The sequence below is a fragment of the Prinia subflava genome, chromosome 14 (genome assembly GCF_021018805.1).
Source record: "Prinia subflava isolate CZ2003 ecotype Zambia chromosome 14, Cam_Psub_1.2, whole genome shotgun sequence".
NCBI classification, from domain to species: Eukaryota; Metazoa; Chordata; class Aves; order Passeriformes; family Cisticolidae; genus Prinia; species Prinia subflava.
This window is the reverse complement of record NC_086260.1, coordinates 5248345-5269263: the sequence shown is the minus strand read 5'-3', so window position 1 is coordinate 5269263 and position 20919 is coordinate 5248345. Positions and strand designations below refer to the sequence as shown.

The window sequence follows — 20919 nt, the reverse complement described above, 5'->3', positions numbered from 1 at the left end:
ATTTCTTCATTTGGACACACACATTAACAAATAGTTAAGTATCTGTCAAAATGGAGAAGCCACAACCTTTTCCTTCCTTTGCTTTTTAATAGAGCGAATTTTTGTTTGAAAACAGCTTTTTACACAAATTCATTTTTTTCAGATCCTTAAATTATATCAAGGATACATAAAAACATTTCCTCAGCAACTATTCATGACATTCTGAGTTATTATAATGTTAATTAAAGAATTCACATTACAAGCTGCATGCAAAACATTTGAGAAAAAAAAGTTCTAAGTACTGCCACTTGTTCATATATAAAATGAAACACATATTTATGATTTGGATGAAATATCAAAGTTTTTCAGTAAGCATGAATTTAAAGACTGTTTCAACTTATTAGAAAACAATTTATTTTCCTGATTGCTACCCGGTGAACCAGAGTCCTCCCATTATCAGCCAACTTACTCAGTCTCTGAGCAGCCTCCAGGGCATCATTTGCAGAATCAGCTACAAAGAATCTCTGAACTGTAACCCCATGGTCTGCCATTATTTTTTTGCTTTGGTACTCCTGCAAGTTGAGCCATCGTCTGGGGGTTAATTGAACAGTCTAGAAAAAAAAACAAGAGGGGAAAATAACATAATGCTCATTAAGAACAGTTCATGAGACAGCCCACTGAGCTCTCCCACCTTATGGCTATCTCAAACCACCAGTTAAACAACACCCAGAGAAAAGGTAAAATACATATTGATTTACCTAAGTGCCTTTTCTTAACATTTGTGCATCCCAAGTACTCTCAAAGCTACAGATATTTTTTAAAAGCTACACAAGGCTCACTTGGCCAGACAAAATGTCTTGCATTTAATATCAAGGCAAATTTGGCTTGAACCCTGAAGTCTATTTATGTTTTCATGTTATCTTCTGCTATAAAAACAGTAGCAGAATCTTACATTAAAACAATTTCAATTTCATGTTAAATATCCTTATTATACAACATTTCATCTAATTCCTCCCTATCGAATTATTTCCATTGATTCTGTGCATTTGTTGAAGGATATCTGAGAAGAAAAACAACTGACATGGAATTAGCATTATTCTGTAAGAAACAGCACACTAATACACCTATTTTCAGTGGTCTGCTATCTCTGCTTTGTTCACTGTGCTTCTAAGCAGGTTTTGTGGAGGACACCAGCACAGCCACATCAGCCATGCCAGGCCAACAACAGGTGGAGAATAATTCCCTCCTCATTCCCAACACACCGGTTTAGATGCCCCTGTGGAAATATAAACACATCAACACCCCATGGGTATAAAAAATCAGCAACCTTACACACACAGAGACACCACATCTGCTTGTCCCGTCCAAGGCAGGAAACCTTGAGATTCTCCAGAAGGATCTTTACTGGCTGGTTTGAAGAAAGGACACGTTCTCCACACAGGATAAATTGCTCCTCACAAAAGCAATGATTAAGGAGCTGGAGCTGACTCCTGGCAATGGTATAATCCCATTTTGTGCCAGGCAAAGATGCTTTTCCCACATGGAGAGGCAAACTGCTGTCCTCCTGGCAGCCAGCCACAAGCAGTTCTTGGTTTCTCCTGAAGTAAGAAACACAGCATGCAGGCCAGTGCTATGTCTTTAGAAATGTTGGACAAAGAGGATTATTTACTGTACTAACACTTTTATCTCTAACAGCAAGATAAAAAAATTATTAACCTAATGCAACTCAATGCTGAAAACAAAACCCCTCCATACTGAAGTCTTTCAATAATAACACACCCTTCTCACAATACTCAAGGTTTGCAGGCTGAGTTGTCTCAAAAGCAAATTCCCATCTGTTCTATTCTCTTTGAAACACAGCACAAAAGATTGTTGCATAAAGAAAACAAACCCATCTTTTGCAGTACATAACTGCATGTTTTCTGTAAAAGTGACTCCCACTGAACTTAAACAGTTACAAATAGCTCAGGATGACATTTTAAATCCTTTTATGCATAACCTGATTAACATATTTTAGAGGAACAAAATGGCATTGTCAGTTTGCTCTATGGCTATCTCTAATTCTACACATCATACAGACACCTCACATGATTTATATTCCTCCATTCTATTCACAGGTGATATGTTTTTACAGTTATGCAATACTTCAAATGTAGGGCCAATATTTAAAGTCCCTTTCGTAATTGTTGACATTTAATTTGTTTTCCTATTATAAATTCTCTGCTAGGCTCTAACAATTATCACTTCAGGATCATTTCCACAATGGAATTAACATTAGGGGCCAGGAGGAACCCTTTTGGTTTATCTAAAAATTTTGACAGGTCAGTAATAAAGCTAATAAAATTTTGGTTACTGGTTTTATAATTTAAGACCAAGTCTTGAATACAGCTTTTATTCATAATTTAGAACAATAAATCAGTTTCACATGTAGGTATTAGTAAGCTGATCTAAATCAAATAAATAAGAAGGAAAATGTTAAAAAAAATTTCTTTCTGTGGAAGACTTTTGTGGCTGTTGCTTGATGGGAACTGCAGTGACCTCTGCTCCCAAACACCCTCTCAGCACCTCACAGGTTCTTTTGGGACACAACACCTTTCCAACCCAAAAATACAACTCGAAATGTCCCACAGAGATACTCCATTGATGAGATGCTAAAAATCTTATTACATATGCATAAAGTGCAGACATACATAAGCATAGGGATACATATATTTTCTCTTATAAAATTTGGACAATTAACATTAAGATACGACAATATTTCTTTCCTAAGTTATGAACCAGACCAATCTGAGGAACAGAGAAAGGAAATAAGATGATATCTCCTTTGAAAAGTGTCAAGGCAATCCTAAGAGTGATGAAACAAAGATCTGCTCAACAACTGCTGGCACAGAAGAGCAAAGCCTGCAAACTCCAGGTTAGTGAGCACTTTTTTCCTCCTGCTGTATTACATAATTCTGAGACCATCTTACTGAGTGCCAGCTGAAGGACTTTCAATCAAGTCTTTGCACAAAAGACAAACTCCTGGTTGTGAATGAACTGCTTGATAAAATTAATAAGTATCTGAAGTCTGTACCAGAAGCTCTGAAGAGCGAGGAACATGAAAAACTTGCTTTAAAGTACTTGCAGGCTACACACCATATGTCATGAGGACAGCAGGAAAACTAAAGCAGCTACAAGAGATGAAATAAAGCACAAGCTTTAAATCTGTGAAGGTGATGGTTCTTTCAAGACCATCTAGAAAAAGCAAAACAGCTTTGGACACGCATTTTAGGGTGAAGACAAAAAAAAAGTGACCATGAGATCTCAGAAACATGAATAAACAGATGATTCTTTGAACCAATTTCCAGTCCAAGATGCTTTGGGTGCAATAAATCTGTATCAATTTATACAAGTATCTTGAATCCCTACCCTCCAAATAAATTTATACCAAGCATTCTCAAAAATTTCAGATGGGCTTCAAATGGACTAAATTCTTGGGCATCATAAACTTTTATGCATTCTACAGATAAATCCACAGGACAGACTGACAGTAAGAGCACTAATGCACAAAGGCACAGCCTCAAAACTCCAGGGAAGAGCCTACAAAGGTTTGAGAGAAAGCTATTTCCCACAGACAGTCTTCTACAGGCAGCCCTAATCCAGCCCTTCCCCTGGAAGTTGTCAGAAGGAGACTTTAATCTGGCACAGAACACAACTCTGCCATCACACATCTTTGTTTTCCTAATTTTCCCTTTTTACAGCAGTTTCATTGCTTGCAGCAGCATCAAACAGCACCGTTAGATTTGCCAATCCAGTTCCAGCTGTCAACAGAATAAAGAATTAGATGGTAAATCAGCATCAGAAAAATAATCTCAGTCTGAAAAGGGAATGGAAAGAGCAACTAAAAGAGAACCTAAAGCACAGGAAAGCAGTCTAGCTTATAGTAATTTCTGTTCATTATTGATTCTCATCACCTTCTATTCCCAGCTTATCCCTGCTTGAATATTTTTACCTCCCCTCCATCACTTTATTCAGAAATCAGAAAACACCAGAGATCTCTCAGATCTTTCCTTGAAGCCCAGCTGATGCCCAGAATAATTCAGAATGTTCCAGAAGCTGAAGATGTACCTGTGTTTCATCTGTCCCTTCATTGCAAAGTTGGGCTGGAGTACAAGGAGTAGATCCTGTCCCACCAGCCTGTGAAGAAGAGACTGGAAATTGTGTGTGGATTTTGGCAAACCCTCACTCCCTGTGTGACATCTCATCCTTCATCTCCATAAAATGACAAAGAACAAGAATATTTTCCACTGGTGGCATTTATCTGTTATCCTTTCATATGGGAACTTGGTGTTGTTTATTGATGTACACAGTGAAGATGCAGAGCAGTTCTTATTTGAGATTCAGATCTGCCTGGTAAATCAAAAGATGTTGTTTATTTTTAAACCACAAAAAAGGTTTAAGAATAAATCAGTCTGTAAAACTATGAAAACATTACTAGCAGCACACAGAAAATAAAATGTTGTTATTTAAAATAACAAAGGTTTAAAAAGGAATTAAATTCATCCTAGTAAGATATTTTTTAAGATTAAATTCCTAATATAAGTGCTTATCAAAGAGATTAATATACTTAAATAGGGCTCTTTTACAGCTGATAACATTTCCTGAGAGGCTGACAACAACATCAAAAATCACAAAACTCAAGTAAGTGGAACAAAAGGCCTCAACTGAGCAGTAACATGAAGTGAGATGAAGGCAGAATTATTTAATCAAGTACAAATTTCAAACCAGATTTTCTCCTGCTGGCTAGAATTATTTGGCATTTTCCAAAAGCACAAAGAATTGGTTGGGTTTCACCTCTGATCTCCCTTCCCTTCTCCAATCTCCAAGATTTTTGTTACCAGTCAGAATCACACTAATGGAGACCAAAAGTATATAGAGTGAGGAGGATTTAGAAAACCACTGTTACTGGGAATTGTGTATTTTGTACTGAACAAGCTTTCTGTTCAAAGTTCCTTCTTTATATAAGCAGAGACCATATTTGGTCCCACAGCATGATTAAATGAGTAGTACACACATGAAGAAATCAAATATTTCTTTTTGATCATCTTAACAAAGTCAGGCTTTGCAGAATTGTATCTGTGGTTTATTGACTACTGCTAGAGAAAAAAATTGATTCTTTGTATAACCTGTTTTTTATCATATAAAAGAGGTTTATAATAACCTTTTACTTACCACCTTTGTGTTTGGTGGGTTTTTTTTAATAAAATGCTAAAGGCTCTGCACAAACTATGTATTTGTGGAGCAGTTGCATTATTCTTCTACTATTCCATTTGCCAATTCTTTAGCTGTCACACGACAAGAAAAAAAAATCGCATTATTTAAATAACAAGGGCAAAAACCTAGCAACTTAGTTAAACTAGAGTGGAACTACAAGCACATTTTCTAGCAGAAATTTTCTTCAATAAAAACAAACAAACAAAACAAACTCCAAAACCACAAAAAACCCAAAAAACCCCCAAAAAACCCCACCCCATAACAAAATGCACACAAAACCCCCAAAAAAACCAATTTAAAAAAACAAACAAAAAAGCCTCCCCCCCTTCAAAAAAGCCCAGACAGATTTAGAAAACACTGCAACAGAGACATTGTTGTGATATATGCAGCATTAACTACTCTGATGTAAAACATCTTTCAGATGACCCAGGAGGTATCTTTTGAGTGCCTGCTTTTGGAAAAAGAAAACACACACACATAAAACCAGAAGAAACTGTCAAACACATTCATCAAGAAGTTTGCAAGTTGCATGTTAACTACTTCAGCAAAACTCTGCTGGAAAAGAAATGTTTCATATGAGCACGAAGCAGGAGCAGCATCAGTAAACCCAAACTCCATCAGATTATGTCATTGATGATTTCTTACCTCAGCCTATATGCTCAGTATAAGGTTTTCTCATTTTTTGGCCTCCCTGGTAACACATCCAAGGCTCACTTTTTAAAATAGAATAAATAGAATAGAATGAATCACTTAAGTCTGTTCTGTTATAGTATATGCAGAAGCTGTGAAAAAGAATCACTGAAAGGTCAACTCTGGCAAACAACTGGAGATTTAAGTTATATCCTCTATTACAACTGAGGCTTCTTGGTCTTAAAAACAGCTAATTTTAAAAAATTTAGTGCCATTTTATGCCTAATTCCTCATAGGAACTACCTTGGCTAACCATCCACAACTAAGTATTTCACCTTATCAAGTCCAGTGTACATGCATAGATCATTTCCCTAAAAAAAGCCCTAAACATAAATACTTATTTTCTCTTGGTAAGACTCTACTTTTGTAAAATGCCAAATGATTCTAGCTAAGGGAAAAGAATCCAGTGTTAATCAACACTATATTAAAGAAAACAAAACCACCACTAAGCAAATTTCTAGGATAATTGAACATCCCTTGACACACCTATACAATTTGAGCAGCTCTACTGTTTTCATTAGCACAGCTTAATGTATTTTACTGCATGACTGTTCAAAGGAAGACACACTTTAACACCCAAAATTCCCTTTTCATTCACAGTATTAATGGAAGCCAATATTAATATCACAAAACAAAGATGGACTTCTTAAAAGCACCTGGCAGTAAAGCTGGTCCAAAAAATGCCCACTTCTTTCTTCCCCTTCTGTTGCTCCACTGCAGCCAAGGAGCTGTAACTGTGCTCATAAATCCTGTGCCAGTATGAAACAGCTCTAGCAACAGAAATTAGCTCTGCAGGAATGCAAATTATATGTCAAATATATCAAGTATCAGGTTTGAAAAACTTGGACTTTATTGTAATGGTTGTATTGGAAATAAGTCAATTGGGAAGAGAAATTGTGGTGGTTTTGAGGAGGTGAGAAGTATTCTGTATCTGAAATTAAAAAGAGATGTATTTAGTGCATGTGATCAAAAAGAAATGTCTGTCACCAAAAATATATCTATTTGCTTAGCCAACACATTCTACAGCATTCCAGTTTATTCAATTTGTGCTCTCTGACCTGCAATACAATTCCAAGCACATATGGAGGAAAGCAGATACACGAAGATGACAGCAATGAAAGAGCAGACCATTCATCAATATGAGGCATAAACCTTTATTATATTTATTGACATATAGTCTCTGTAATTGACAAAGATGTAGAAGTTTCTCTCAAAAAGAAACCGTCAGAAATAAACTAAAATGAATACCCTCATATAAACCACTTAAGGTATAGACACATTTTATTAGGTCATGTACTTAAAATATACCACATAGGCCACTGAAAACAAACTAAAGCACTTATTTCAGTTTGCTGGCAGTGCCCTCGAAATGAGTAAGTTAACCTAACAAGAAACAAAAATTTAGCAAAACAGCACCACACTAAACAGAAGTTTATCACAAATATAAGTCATAAAAAGCAAAAATATGCTCTGTAGCAAAGCAAGTCTTTCAAACACAAAAGAAAATGGGAAGAGTCATGGGAAGGCTGATGGGCAAGAAGCTGTCCCATCGAGCCACAGCAGACATCCCCTTCTCTCCAGAGAGGGCCAATGCTGCAAACCTGCTGGCAAATTATGGAAAAAGGACAGAAAATGTCCTTCCCACTAATGTCCTGTTGGCTGCCACAAACCAGCAATTTTAATCTTCCAAAGCAGGAGCAGGCATCCAGGTCATCTTATTCAAAAGCCATAGAGGGAACTGCCTTCCATCAGCATCCCAAATTGCCACTTTAGCTGGGATGCCATATGGCAGCGAGGCCCCTGTGGTACCAGCAGGGTCCAGCAGCCTCATCCAACACCGAGCATTACCATCAAAGTCTCAATCCAGACCTCTGTGATGTATTTATGAGGGATAAAACTGATTCTGTGAGCTAGTTCAGGAAGAAGTCTTGAATATTTCCCTGACTATTGCCGTGCAGGCCTAGCCAGAAAACAGAATGGGGACACAGATCTGGGTGGAACAGAGCAGCAGGGCAGAAGCCCTGGTTTATTTACAAAAACCTACTTTTATACTTTTCCTATGAGGCCTGTGGATTGGAGGAAGGAATTCGCACCTCCCTACCACATTGGTCAAGGGGACTGTCACACAGTCTTGTTTGTCCCAGCAGGGAATGTAAAAACAATGCCTATGTTTATAGAACATAGCTGGTGTTTACATTAAAAGAGCATGAGAAGGTACAGACTTCTCCTTTAATATGAACGCTCAGCCAAACCAGGAAAAACTCATGGAAACACCTGACAAAACCAGTTTCCATACTTTTGTTTACAGCAGTCAGGAATTGCTGATTTTTCAGTCTGTATCAAAGCACCATAAACAGACCAGGCCTTAAACAAGAGCATTTGGTTTTAAAATCTACAGGTACAGCTGAAGACCTTTAAACATTCCAATACTTATTCCTACAAATGGGCATTTGTTTTAACTAACTTAAAACCAACACACAAACTCTAGTTAACTGCTGTGGGCCTTTTATTTCCATAATTATTCCTGAAAATACAGCACAAAAGTATCTTGAGTAGTAAAATACACAGGAGGGAAAAAAAAACCAACAACAAACCACCAAACAAACAAACAAACAACAACAAAAAACAACAAAACCCCCCAAAAACCACCACCACCACCAAAAAAACCACAACACAACAAAACCCCCCCAAACATATCACATTTCTCAGTTTTCTACAGGCTAAGGCATTTTGATCAATAAACTGCAGGGGCAATTTACTGTTTTATACCAATGAATCCTATACTCACTTTTCAGAACGAGTGAGATCTGTCTGTGCAACGAAGGTTTATGAAACCTAACTTCAAATAAAATAAAAAACACATGTGAAGTATGGCCTTTCATTTTAGTTTAGTAAATCTGGGCTGCCTCTTCTGGTGGATCATTACTACTATTCCTAACATCTACGACTCTTTGAAACAAGATGCCTGTGTTAAATAACTAAATGGTTCTCTTCATATACTCAAAAATACAGAAAAAGAAATGGGGGGCTTATTTATAAAAGGAGCTCACAGTTACTATAATTACTAGGATTGCTATTGTTAAACTTTAAAAAAAAATGGACTCAAATAGTTGAGAGGGTGGCCAAGAGGCTGGAAAGCGTAAATTTTAAGTAATCCAAGTTTAAAAACTTCAGAGGAGTGAAACAGGCCACCACCTCTCCTCAGAAGCTCTCATTACTGAAAATGAGACTGCACTGCCTGCTGCAAACCAAGCCTGGGAAAGACAGTATGAAACCACCTGATCAAGAGCATTTCTCCTTCCAAAGCAATTATTCACATTCACTGCAATTCACTGCCCAGAACAGTAACACTCAGAAGAACTTCGGAAATCTAGTTTGAAACAATCACAGGATTCTTTTTTTTTTTTTTTTAATTACTATATTAGGTGTTTGTGGCACCATTTAGTTCTAGCCAATACAATCAAAACAAGTGCTTAGTTAAATCTTCCCCTGAATTCCTTTTCACAGTTCAAGGAAAAGCCAATTTCTCTTGCCACACATTGCAAGATTCTTTTTAAGAGGAGACACTGCAAACCAGAGAGAGGAATCAGTGCATCACAGCAGGAAAAAAAGATGGTGACAATCATGAAAGAAACAAAGGCAAGAGCTTTGTTAAACTAGTAACACAGAAATTTTAGGCAAGGAAGATATTTTAACTGAAAAGCTAAAGGTATGTTTAGGGATCTCATCCTTTTTAGTTAAGAGAAACTGCTTTTCTCCCATCACCAGGCAGCAGTGATTATTCTAATACAACCTAATAAAGCACAGATATCAACCACAGATTACCTACCTGTAGCTAACAAAGCACACTAAACTAATTTATGCCAGTTGACATCACTCATCTGTTGAGAAACAGGCAGTCACCAATTACTAACAGAACAATAATTTCTTTAATGAATATGCTAATTTACTGAACTCTCATTAGACAGATACACAGGCAATATCGATGAGTTCCATAAGGCATTATAAAGTATGGCTGAATTATTTCAAAACAAATTAAAGCAGAAAATATTGTACACTATTTAATGGAATAATAAAAGCCTGGTAGCGAGCGAATCCTCTGGGTGAGTTCTCTGAAAAAGGCACAAATTCTCAGAAGTGCACAGACCTAAACACCTACTGCTACTGATGCCTTGTTGGGACTACCTAAAAACAGAGGTCAGACAAAAGTAGGAGAATGAAAAGCTATTATATATTATATATTATTATATTTATAGTATATATATTATTATATATATATATAAAATATTTTTTGAAGGGCCTTCAGGTACAACATTTAGGGCAGATGAAGCCTGCCCAGGAGCTACACCCAAAATGGACAATGGGTCACGGGTTTTCATGCTTTTATAAGTTTGATCCATTTGAATATTGGGTGTTAATTTTCCAATTATAGCGTCAGATAATGAAGTCATTTAGCCCCAAGTTTGCTTTCCCCCCAAATCACTTTTGTTTACTATCATTATTGTATTTTGGACGGCTGAAATAATGATATCACTCCAATCTTCTTGGAGGGCATATAGCAAGGTTTATTAAAAAGCACATCCTTTTTATACACTGTTCTGATACAATTGGACATGATTGGTCATTCAGACCAACACCTTTTCCTAAACATTTTTGCAAGTAAACAAGTTGGAGAAACAGCAGGTGCAAAGATTAGAAATTGTTTGGAATGTCTTCTCCCAGCTCCTCCAGAGTCTATCTGATTTGCTTTCCCACAAGCTCTGCTGCTGCCTGATACCTAAAAATCTCTCTTTGTCCAGGCTGTCAGCATCCATAGTTTACATTTCTCAGCTTCCAAAACAGCGAGGTGTCCTCAATTCCCAGGCCTGGAGAGGAATTGTTTTGTCTGACCAAAACGGGACAACAGTAGCCAACGCTCTGTATGAATTTAGAGTTACACACTAAAGAATTGCAGGATTACAAACACACGAAAAACAGAAAAGATAAAACCCTAAGGCATCACTGCACCTGGGAATTCACCTCCAGGGATTTGGATGCTTCTGGACACAGGTGAGAGACTGTGCCCACCTGGTGTGCAACGCCAGAGCTCCACAAACCCCTGCACAGGCACGTGCTGAACCGGGACACAAACTGTCCTGGGGATGCACTGAGCCCCCAGGGAAACTGGAGATATTGGCATTTTCCACACAACCACCTGCAGTACCTCTGTTACTAATAAATCCTATGCAAAAGCTGATTCATCTCCAGATTTAGTGCAATGCAACTGGAAACAAAAGCAGTGATTGAATTTTCAATTCATAGTTCGTTTCGCTTGTGTTGGGGCTGCATCTAGTTTCTCTTTTTGTCTCTTAATAATTTTAAGTTCCTAAATTAAGAAAGAAATAGAAATTGGTTTTTCACTCAAAAAAGGAATCACTACAAGCAATATCTGCCAATTTGTAATCATTTATTCATACACAATTTAAATGAGAAACAATATTAAGTTCTCCTTCGAATTTCAGTTTTACCGAAGGAGTTTTATTTCAATAATACCACAGAGATGAACAGAAATTTCTAGCACATAAACACTTCTAAAATATCCTCTACATGATACAGCCAAATAAGCCACGTTTCTGCTTTTTAAGAAGAAAATACAAAGTCAGACACAAGGGACTGCAGCAGGGAGCACTTTTAGGCAGAGTAGGAAGGTCTGACATTTTTGTATAATACAGGACAGTTCAAAGTAGCAAGATCCTGCAGAAACCAATTATAAAAAGAACACTTTCAGTCTCAACCTGAACAGCCTACCCAGAATGTTAAAATTAACCTGGGAAAGTGAATGATTTAACTAAAGAAATAAGCCTACTGGATTTGACCCCAAAGTCAAGTCATGAATCAAACTCCCTCACTCTCCCCCAATCTGCTCACTGAAGTGGGAGAAATTTCCCAAAACTCGCTCACTAGCTGAACTGCCAACTTTCCAAGGTAATTCAATCTAGGAATATGTGGCTCTATTAAAGCTTTTTCACATTAAAATTAAAATTCCACCATTATTGGGGGGGGGGGGGGTTAAACATTTCATTCATTACCCACTAGCTCAAAATTAATTCATTTAATAAATATATGAAATATTCATGAGGATTTACCTCTTCCACCTTTAAAACAATGTTCCCTTTCACTAAAAGATATATTGAACTGCAATGACATAGCAATCAATATTTATTAGGAAACATATAATGATACTTCAACATCCTTCTTTATTTTTGACTCAGTGCTTTCTTTCCTCTCTCAGTGGTGGAATCCCTCAGTGGGAAAAAGGAACATCAGGAAGATGTCCATCATTTCTGAAGTGGCTGGATGCTGGCAAGGCTTTCTTTCCTTTGTTTTATTAAAGCCCACCTTCTAAATCTTTCCACAGTGGCTCCAACAGTACAATTTTGCTGTGCTTTAACAAATGTCACAGAAACAGAAGAGGATTTCAGAAGACAGCATCCATCTTTTACACAATTCTGGATTTTAGATTACAAAACCATATAGATTGGATTAAAAAACCAGAAGAGTATCTATTCATGGACCTTTCCCTTTAAACAAAACCATAGCAATATGCACATAAAACCCATATAGTTTTAGAAACATCTCAGTTATGTCTTGGGTATTTCACTGTATTGCAGAAGAAATGGTAAGGATAGTAAATGTACTCAGAGTAGAAGTGGCACTGAAAATCCTGACTGCATTCTTAACAAAATGTACTGACTCCCTTACCAATTCTCCTGAATGTTCCTGCTCGCTGTCTACTGCAAGACAAAAAGGGTTCTTTTAGTTCAAGGGTTTCTGAATGCCTGCCCTACCATGTTCTTTTGACTCGATCTTGTTCTCCTGCTTGTCCTCCTGTAATCAGTGATAGCAAACTGATTGATCCCAGGCTTTGCCTCTGCCCTCTCCTGGACACGACAGAGCGTGGTGTGATCTTCTTCCACTGCAGGGCTCAGAAGGGTCATTAGCTCCAGAAAACACAAATGAAACCACACAATTCTCTCCCAATATGCCTTTATATCTTCCAGTGTGCCTATGTACGTACAAACTCAGCTTTCTGATTTATCCTTCTGTTTACTTCTCATGCAAGGAAGCAGACGCAAGAATGAACTTGAAGCAAGTCCTTCACTCATTGCAGATTTAGAGTCTCCAGTAACAATTACACTTTATAGACTTATTTACAGCTTGCTTACAATCAGGGATTTTGACAGCTATTCTGTAAATACATTCTCCTACCCACTAAGCATTGTAAACTACCAGGAACATGCACGGGGTCAGACTTGAGTTTCTTCTGTCATTCTTATTCTCCTTATCTCTCCAAACCAGAATCTGAGCTCACATCCTTGTGCTCTACAAGGCACATCCCAGCAGCCAGCACCTGGATGATCCTTCTGGGTGTCTCTATGTATGGGTTTGTGAGGACTACAGTCCTCAAAACTGAAAGAGGAGAGGGTGGGAAGAGTGTCCTCCTGAACATTAAGACCCTGACCTCTCCTTCATTTCCCACACCTTTTTCAGCAGCTGTTTCAGTCAAGCTGCTACAGACTGACCTCCAAATAAAGCAGGACTTCACCAATTCCCTGACAACTGCATCCTGCTGCCCACCCAGGGGAGTATTCAGGACTCTTTTTATATGCAATCAGCAAAATAAAATGTCTACAAATTAAATGACTGCACCTTCATGACCCTGGGAAGTTCTGGGCTGCATTTTGGTTAGTGTGGACAGGCTGCCTGAGCACACCCCAGCCCATGAACCCTCACCTGAGCAGTGAACAATCAGCAGCTTCCAAAACCCCTGAAACAGGGCAGGATCCTTATTCTGTGGGATCACATGAAAACTGTCTGGCTCAAACAACCTGCAGAAGGTCACATCACACACAAGATGTCACAAAAAGCATATTTTTCAGTCAAAAAACACCAAGCTGCCAGTCCACTCAAGGGCCAAACGATGCCCTCTGTCCTTACTGCAGAAGTTGATGGCAAAATATTTTTTCCTTTCATTTTTAAACCAAATTGCAGCGTAACAAAACAGTATTAAAATTCCTTATTGTACATCTACATGTGCCCAAAGAGCAAGCATGTCTACAGAGGCTTTACACCTCTGGAATCGATTTTCAGAGCCTTAGCTTGGGTAAAGGAAGAACAAGAATTCCGAGATTCAATTTCTGCTTTTGTCAATGTTCTCGCCATTAGAAGTTCTGCTTTGCATTAGTAATTAATTTTAGTCAAATTATGTTCATTTTGCTTATTTTGAACTTCAAAGCTTTAAGAGAAGCATATTTTCCTGACCTAAAAAGTAAGGCTTTGAAGTATCTGATGAAAATAATCTCACTACCATACACAACTGCATAATCAGTTGCAGAAAATACTGTAACACAGCCCCTGCCTTGGCAAATAAAAGAAGATTTTTGGTGATATGCACAACACATTCAAAAAGTAAAGTAAGCCATCTTCTCCACATAAATCAGAAATATTTTTTTATTTTAAGTATCTTGAGGGAACATTTTATATTTTGTTCTGATCTTTAAAAAGTGTTTAATTTCCTAATTTTTTACAAAATTAAAATTATATCTTTATGCAACTATGAAGAAATGCTCTAAATAGTAAACATAGACAGGAAAAAATAATTCTAAAACCATTGTACCACCAAACATGAGACAAAGTAGCCACTATCAATTTTTTTCTTTCCTGCATGCAAATTCTGCTTCCTAAATTATTACAAAATTCAAAGCATATTCAATAAGATGAACAGAAATGTTTCTGCATTCATATCTCAAGTAATCATATCTATCAAAGAAGTGTTTCACGCCTACCATACCCTGGAAGAATGCTTTTTCAAGTGTTAGAAGTCGCTGATATTTTAAGAAAAACACCGATAAAATGCCAATTTAGACAGTTTGAGCTCCATTTTTCATCACAGAGAAGAAAATATGAAACATAATCGCAGGGTTTTTGTTCCAGTTCTTTAATATCGAAGTCAAATCATGATAATGTCCACGCTACCCGACTAAGTCATCACAGAATGTGACCTTGAGCACTAAGCAACATAACACTTCCAAGCAACAAAAATGCAAATGCTCATGGTAGTAAAAAAAAAAAAAAAATATAGAAAAGTATCTACAGAAACAGTTTCACTGCATGCCTAAGTCATATCTGGTTTATTAAACCAGTCCAAAATGGTCTGTAGCAATTCCTTTCCTGGAAGCAGCAAGAATGGATTGGTACCCATGTTTTGTTTCAATCTGAATGCTTCATACCCTTTATTGTTAACAAGTCTTGGTTTTAATTAAATCATTTGACATGAAGCAAACTCTAAGAGACAAAGACACAAGTGGCAGAGAGCCTTCAGCTACTTGGGGAGAGATGGGGAAAAACCAGAAACTGCCCAGAATAATCAGTGAAAGTCAGCCTTTAATAGGAAGCCAAACATTCAGAATATTTTTCTTTCTTTTGCAGGTAATTTCTTTATTAATATTTCTCCACTATTTATACCTAATTATATAAATTCACTCTGCTGCCATTCTCAAATCTCAATGTATCATGTCTGAAGCAAAGCTTAGGACACTACATGAAGCATCATCTCATTATCCTCAGAGATTTTGATCTTCAAGCAGATTTCTACATTTCTGACTGTGTGGAGGAAGAGTAAGGTAAATTTTAATGCAATGAAACAGCATTTCCAAGCCCAATGGTGGCATTGTATTCATTCAATTCTTACATTTATTCCAATGATGGCATTACTCTACTGGTTAAGAAAATTACAACTATGCCCAGCCTTGTTTCTTGTGTCTTATTGCAGCCCATGCTGTACCCAGAAATAAACAACATTAGAAATAAACAACAGCCACTGTTCCTCCCTCAGCTTCTCCCCAGAGGGGGCTGCCCAGTTCTTGTTCCCTCATGTGAGGCTCAGCAGTGTCTCCTGTTGTCACTCCTCAGACATCTGCACTTGGGAGCTGCTATCAGAGCTCTCCAGAAAGCTCCTGGAACTCTTGATTATGTGTTCCCTGCCGTGCTGTCGCTCCAGCAGAACCTGGAGGGAATAAATCCTCCGTGAGGACCAGGGCCTGCTGACTGAGGCCTCCTCAGCTTCACCTGGCTCTCGCTGCCCAAGGTGCCTGCAGCAGAAATGTAAATAACCCTGTCAGGGATGTTGGTGTGCCCACAAATCCTGACCCTGGGTTCTCAGCCCTCCCTAGATGGAGCTCCAGCACTCCAGCGGCTCTGGACTCACGTTTAATCATCTCGCATCATGTTTGAAGCAAGCTCTAAATATCTGCTCCTCTACTTCCAAAATTTATGGCGTTACTTCAGACTATTTTAATCTGAGCCATTTAACTGAAAAACAAATCTAGACTGAAACTCTGCATGAAAGAATTCAATTAAATAGATTCACTGTTTCCAATGTGTTTGGAGTGACAGAACTGAAGACGATAGAAGATTTAAGGGAAAATACATTTTTATGCCATCTTCAGACCTTAGTAAGTACTATCTTGACAATAAAAAGGTTCCTTTTAATAGGCCTTTCATCTTTAATTATCATGAATAGCTCTATGTTTTGCATATACCCATCAGTGTTATGTACAATTGGCACATACAACTCCTCCAATAATTGGAATTTTCCTGACATTTTTATACTAATTCTCTGTATGAAGTATTTTTTCTTTTTCACAAGGCAGTAACTGCTTTCTTGGCTGTCATGAAATTAGCAGATGTCAAATGAAACTGTCCTTTTGTCCACAGATCCTTCAGAGGAAGATATCAAAAGATGATGAAGTGTTCCATTAGTAATCTGTGTCCGGTTTTTAATTTGCAGTTTCATATTTTTCAGTCAAAAGTCTCGGACAGGCAGGCAAACCTACCAAACATGATCAAAAATCTTGCTTAATTTTTCATTCCTCCTGACAATTCTTACAAAACGTTTGCATCTCATGAAGAATTGAGGTGGACAAGAGTTAAGACATCAAAGGTAAACTACATTTGGAGTGATTCTCTCTCCTCCTGACACAAACTGAGGCTGTTTCTCACAGCTTACTTTTACTCAGACTCCAACCCAACCCAGTTCTGATTCTATGACAATTAAAGACAAACAGGGTAGACAGAAATTGATCTGTCACCAGGTGCTACCCATGTGCAAGGTAAGTAAATATAAATTAATAATAATGTATCGCAAAATATGTTAGAAGGTCTTTTCTTAAATGAAGCAGTCTTTGAGTTAAATACCCCCACCCACATTCAAGCCCAATGGGGTTGTGAGTGCCTAGAGCTTTATGATTTTGGAGTCAAAGCTTATAAACTCTCACATCATCACAGAAACAAAATAAAATTTAATTCAACTTTGGAATACAGACTCTTATAGTTTAGGGAAACCCACAAGCAATTAGAAAGAGACCAGAGAGAGGACAGGAAGAAAAAAAGCTCATGGGTAAATCTGCTCAAAGCAGCAAATTTTAAACAAAATAAAACTTGCAGTTATTTTGAGCTATCTGTATAAATTGTAGACTGAAGAATTAAAAAAGATGATCCAACAAGTAAGTGGAAAAATAGCAATTCTTTGAATTCCTTCACAGTTAACATTTAGCCACTAATTATACAAAAACATCACCATCAGCATAATGTCACAAACAAACTAAAACACCAATCTAGGGTTTTCATTTTCATTACCACATTAAAGGATAGCTTCAGCTTGCAGTTTAGAATCTGTTTTAAATCTCACTTGTGCAACAAAGAATTCAGCAGCACAGCATAATGCCACTATAAAGGAATTTTTCACAATAGTCAAGCCTAACTTCTATTTGTTTCATACCCACTCCTGCTGTTATCTAGTTTAAATAAAATCAATACCAGCTACTAATCATGGATCAGTGTTTAATTACCAGTTCCAAAGTTACTGTCATATGCAGTTGGACAGGTAATATGACTTTTCTGTCCTATGTTTTATTGAAGTGCTGTGGAAGAAATAAGCTGAGTCACAGATGGTTAGAAACTGCTTTTAGAGTATTAGAGAAGGAAATTTTCTGGAGAAAATCCTCAGAGTATATGCTCAAAGCTGTAGATTATAGTCACAAATATGCACAAAAAAATTGGACTGGCCAAGGCAATAATGAGCTGAGCTACTCACTGCAGGTGTGGCCAACAATAAAAATTATCAGTTGAGGTTAAATCATCTTGGAATGAGCCACCAAAACAGGGAGGGAGAAAATCTCATCTCTATATACTAAATGAGGACATTGCCCATTTTTGTGAAAAGGAACCTTCTAAATAAGAGAAAGGATAAAATAGCAGAGAAACGAACTACTTCTAAGAAACAACTATACCCCAACTGTTTCTAAACCTCCATCTCACTTCTCTGTATTCCCAAAAGAATCTCAGTAGCTTCACACATTCAGATAAAATCCCTGCTGGCAGTCATCAGCCAGATAGACCAAATGAAAGATGACTTAAAAAAAAAAGGAAAATTACCACACACACTGACATTTCCAGAGAAAAACAGGAGGAAACAATCATTTAAGGTAACTGTAAAGAAAACACAGTTTGTCTATTGACACTTTATCTAGTGCCTTAGGAGGAAGATCAATGAAAAAAAAAACCACTTGCATTTATATAAAAGAACTTTGACCAATCCTAAACATACTCAAGGAATGCAAGGAGTCTCTGGGTAAACTGGTTGGGAGTTCAGACTGAGGGTCAGGAAAAAGGATTTATTCATTTAGACCCAGGTTTAAGACCACAAGTGTGGTTAATTCTCCATCTAATGTCATATTCATGAAGGCTGTCTCTACCTAATTAGCCCTATCCCCTGATTACACCTTCATGAGGTACAAAGGAAAGTAAATCAATGCAGCAAAGTGCAGCTTTTCTACTTCAAGACAGAGCTGTGAATATCTGTGTCAGAGCCAGACTGCTCCCAGGGTAGAAGTTCCACTAGTATAAAACTAACTGGGGAAAAAAAACCCCACAGTCTGAGGTTATATTTATGTTTTCATTTCCTTCTTTCATCTCAAAATAGGATTCAATAACCATGTGTTTAATGGAACTGCCGGGGAGGAGTGGGCCAAACATCTGCTCCACTTTGGCATTTCAGTTTTGTCTAGAGTTTGAAGAGGGCTTTCCTGTCATTTGAATGAGGTGCCTGTAGAAAAAGCTGTTGGTGAAAGTCTGTAGGCTCATGTGTTTCCTGCCTCTAAATGTAAAACCTTGAAAATATAGCAAAACTGCCAACCAGGAAAAGCCAAATAGGGAAGCAGTCCACAGAAATTTTCAAGAACACCAAAGAAAACTAAGAAAAAAAGAAGAATTCAACATTAAAGTAGCTTCTGAAGCCATGAATTGAAGTCTTTCACAGTAAAGTTTTGTGTCACAAGGAAGATCAGCTATCCCAGCTGATAGTTTCTTAGGAAAGGCAAAGTTTCTCTGTTCAGCACTAATGAGGTTTTATCGATATACAAGTCTACGAACTGAAGGCATGTCCAGTGAGCAACCCTGCAGTTCCCTATTTTGTAGCATCTATAGATTCCAGCAGATTTTAGAACAGCAATATTGTTTAATTTCATCTTCCCCTCCTTCCTTTTTTTTTTTTGTTTTAATATTTTCAACGCATGTGGAATCTGGATGTGTTCTGGCAGGACTGAGGCTCATTCTGAAGGCTGGGATAGGGCTCATAATGCACCAACCAACCTGCTCACTCCATTAGAATACTGGAGAGTTACCTTAAGCTTTTTTTTTTTAATGACTCTGATTTAATTGTTCCTCATTTATATTCATCGCTGAATTTCCCTGCATCTGAAGCTATTTTGAAAACACAGCATTCTCCCAAAGGGCCCAATCCAACTCCCATTCAAATAAACAGCCTTCAATGGAGCCTATTTGTTGCCAGCCAACAAGATTGAATTCTGCTGCCGAGTGGTCCCCGGAGCGTTTGTCACAGCTCTTCACAAATATTGCTCCAGCAAGAGCAGGCCTGAATGCTCCTGTCCACATGCACTGCAGACAACCCAAATCTTTTATCTTGAAACACTCAGCCAGATTTAAAACTCCAGCAGCACAAAGAATTGAATCTACCAAGGATATAAACAGCAAAAGGAGTAAAAAATGCTTAACAGTTATAAAAGGGTAAAGGGCAAGCAAAAGGATGATAAAATAATTTCACGTGATAGGATCAACTAGCATTTACTCCACCCCTAAAATGAAGCTACACAGGAAAATGTGTGCAGATTACAATGACAGCATACAACCAAATTTCACAGCTACAGTTATGAAACAATAAGAAATTTTGCTACAGAGTATAGAAACACCACTCCAAGAGTAAGTCATAAGGGTTATGAGGAAAGAGTCTAAATCTCACACAGGGTTACCAAAACAACAAAGTTTAGGTTGGTGTTTCTTCATCACACTCGCACCATATGGAAGACCCTCATCTGTGAAAGAAACACTGAGATGGGCTTTGAGGACAGGTTTTGGTGGTTTAGACTAAATAAAGTAACAGCGCAACTTCTCATCTGAGCAACAGAATGAATCATACAAATCAGAAAAACCTTCAATGGAAGGGCTCTTACTCTCAGATCTTTTATCCTATTTTGTAGCACAAAAATCCAGACTCTGGCTGATCAACTTATTTGTAGCTTAAAGTCTGAGACAGTGGAAGATTAGGAGATGGTTTAGATGGTAATTCTCTTACGCAACATTGCAAAATTGAAGACCTTTATAAAGGAAAGTGGTTTGCTTTGAAATTAAGAACTTGATTTGTTGTTATACAGTATTGACGTGGTTCTTGAAAATAGCCTACTTGGAAAGCACAGATCTCAGGAGATGCTCTGAGTATCTGCCAGATTTCAGAAACAGAATAACAAAGTGTGATTTATAATACAAGTTCAACATCTCTAGTTCAAAAACAATGTACAAAAAAAGGTGTGTTTTTTTTTTTTTAAAGTTTGCCACCTTGATATCCTAAGAATACTCTTGAGAATCTGAGTTGATGCCCAGTTG

General features: G+C 37.6%; 1 protein-coding gene across 2 annotated transcripts in view; it reads right to left on the bottom strand.

The window, feature by feature from the left end:
* The window catches only part of SUCLG2 (succinate-CoA ligase GDP-forming subunit beta), a 117305-nt gene that overhangs the window by 94786 nt on the left and 1600 nt on the right, over positions 1-20919 (bottom strand). The window contains exons 1-4 of one of the 2 annotated variants that reach the window (XM_063411459.1): positions 5878-5945; positions 5191-5303; positions 4087-4368; positions 449-590 (exon numbers count right to left, since the gene is read on the bottom strand). In XM_063411459.1, coding sequence (XP_063267529.1) covers positions 449-530 — 82 coding nt within the window. In that variant the 5' untranslated portion in view covers positions 531-590; positions 4087-4368; positions 5191-5303; positions 5878-5945. Of the gene's footprint in view, positions 1-448; positions 591-4086; positions 4369-5190; positions 5304-5877; positions 5946-20919 lie in introns of those variants that run through there. The other variant, XM_063411458.1, reaches the window with a different exon arrangement.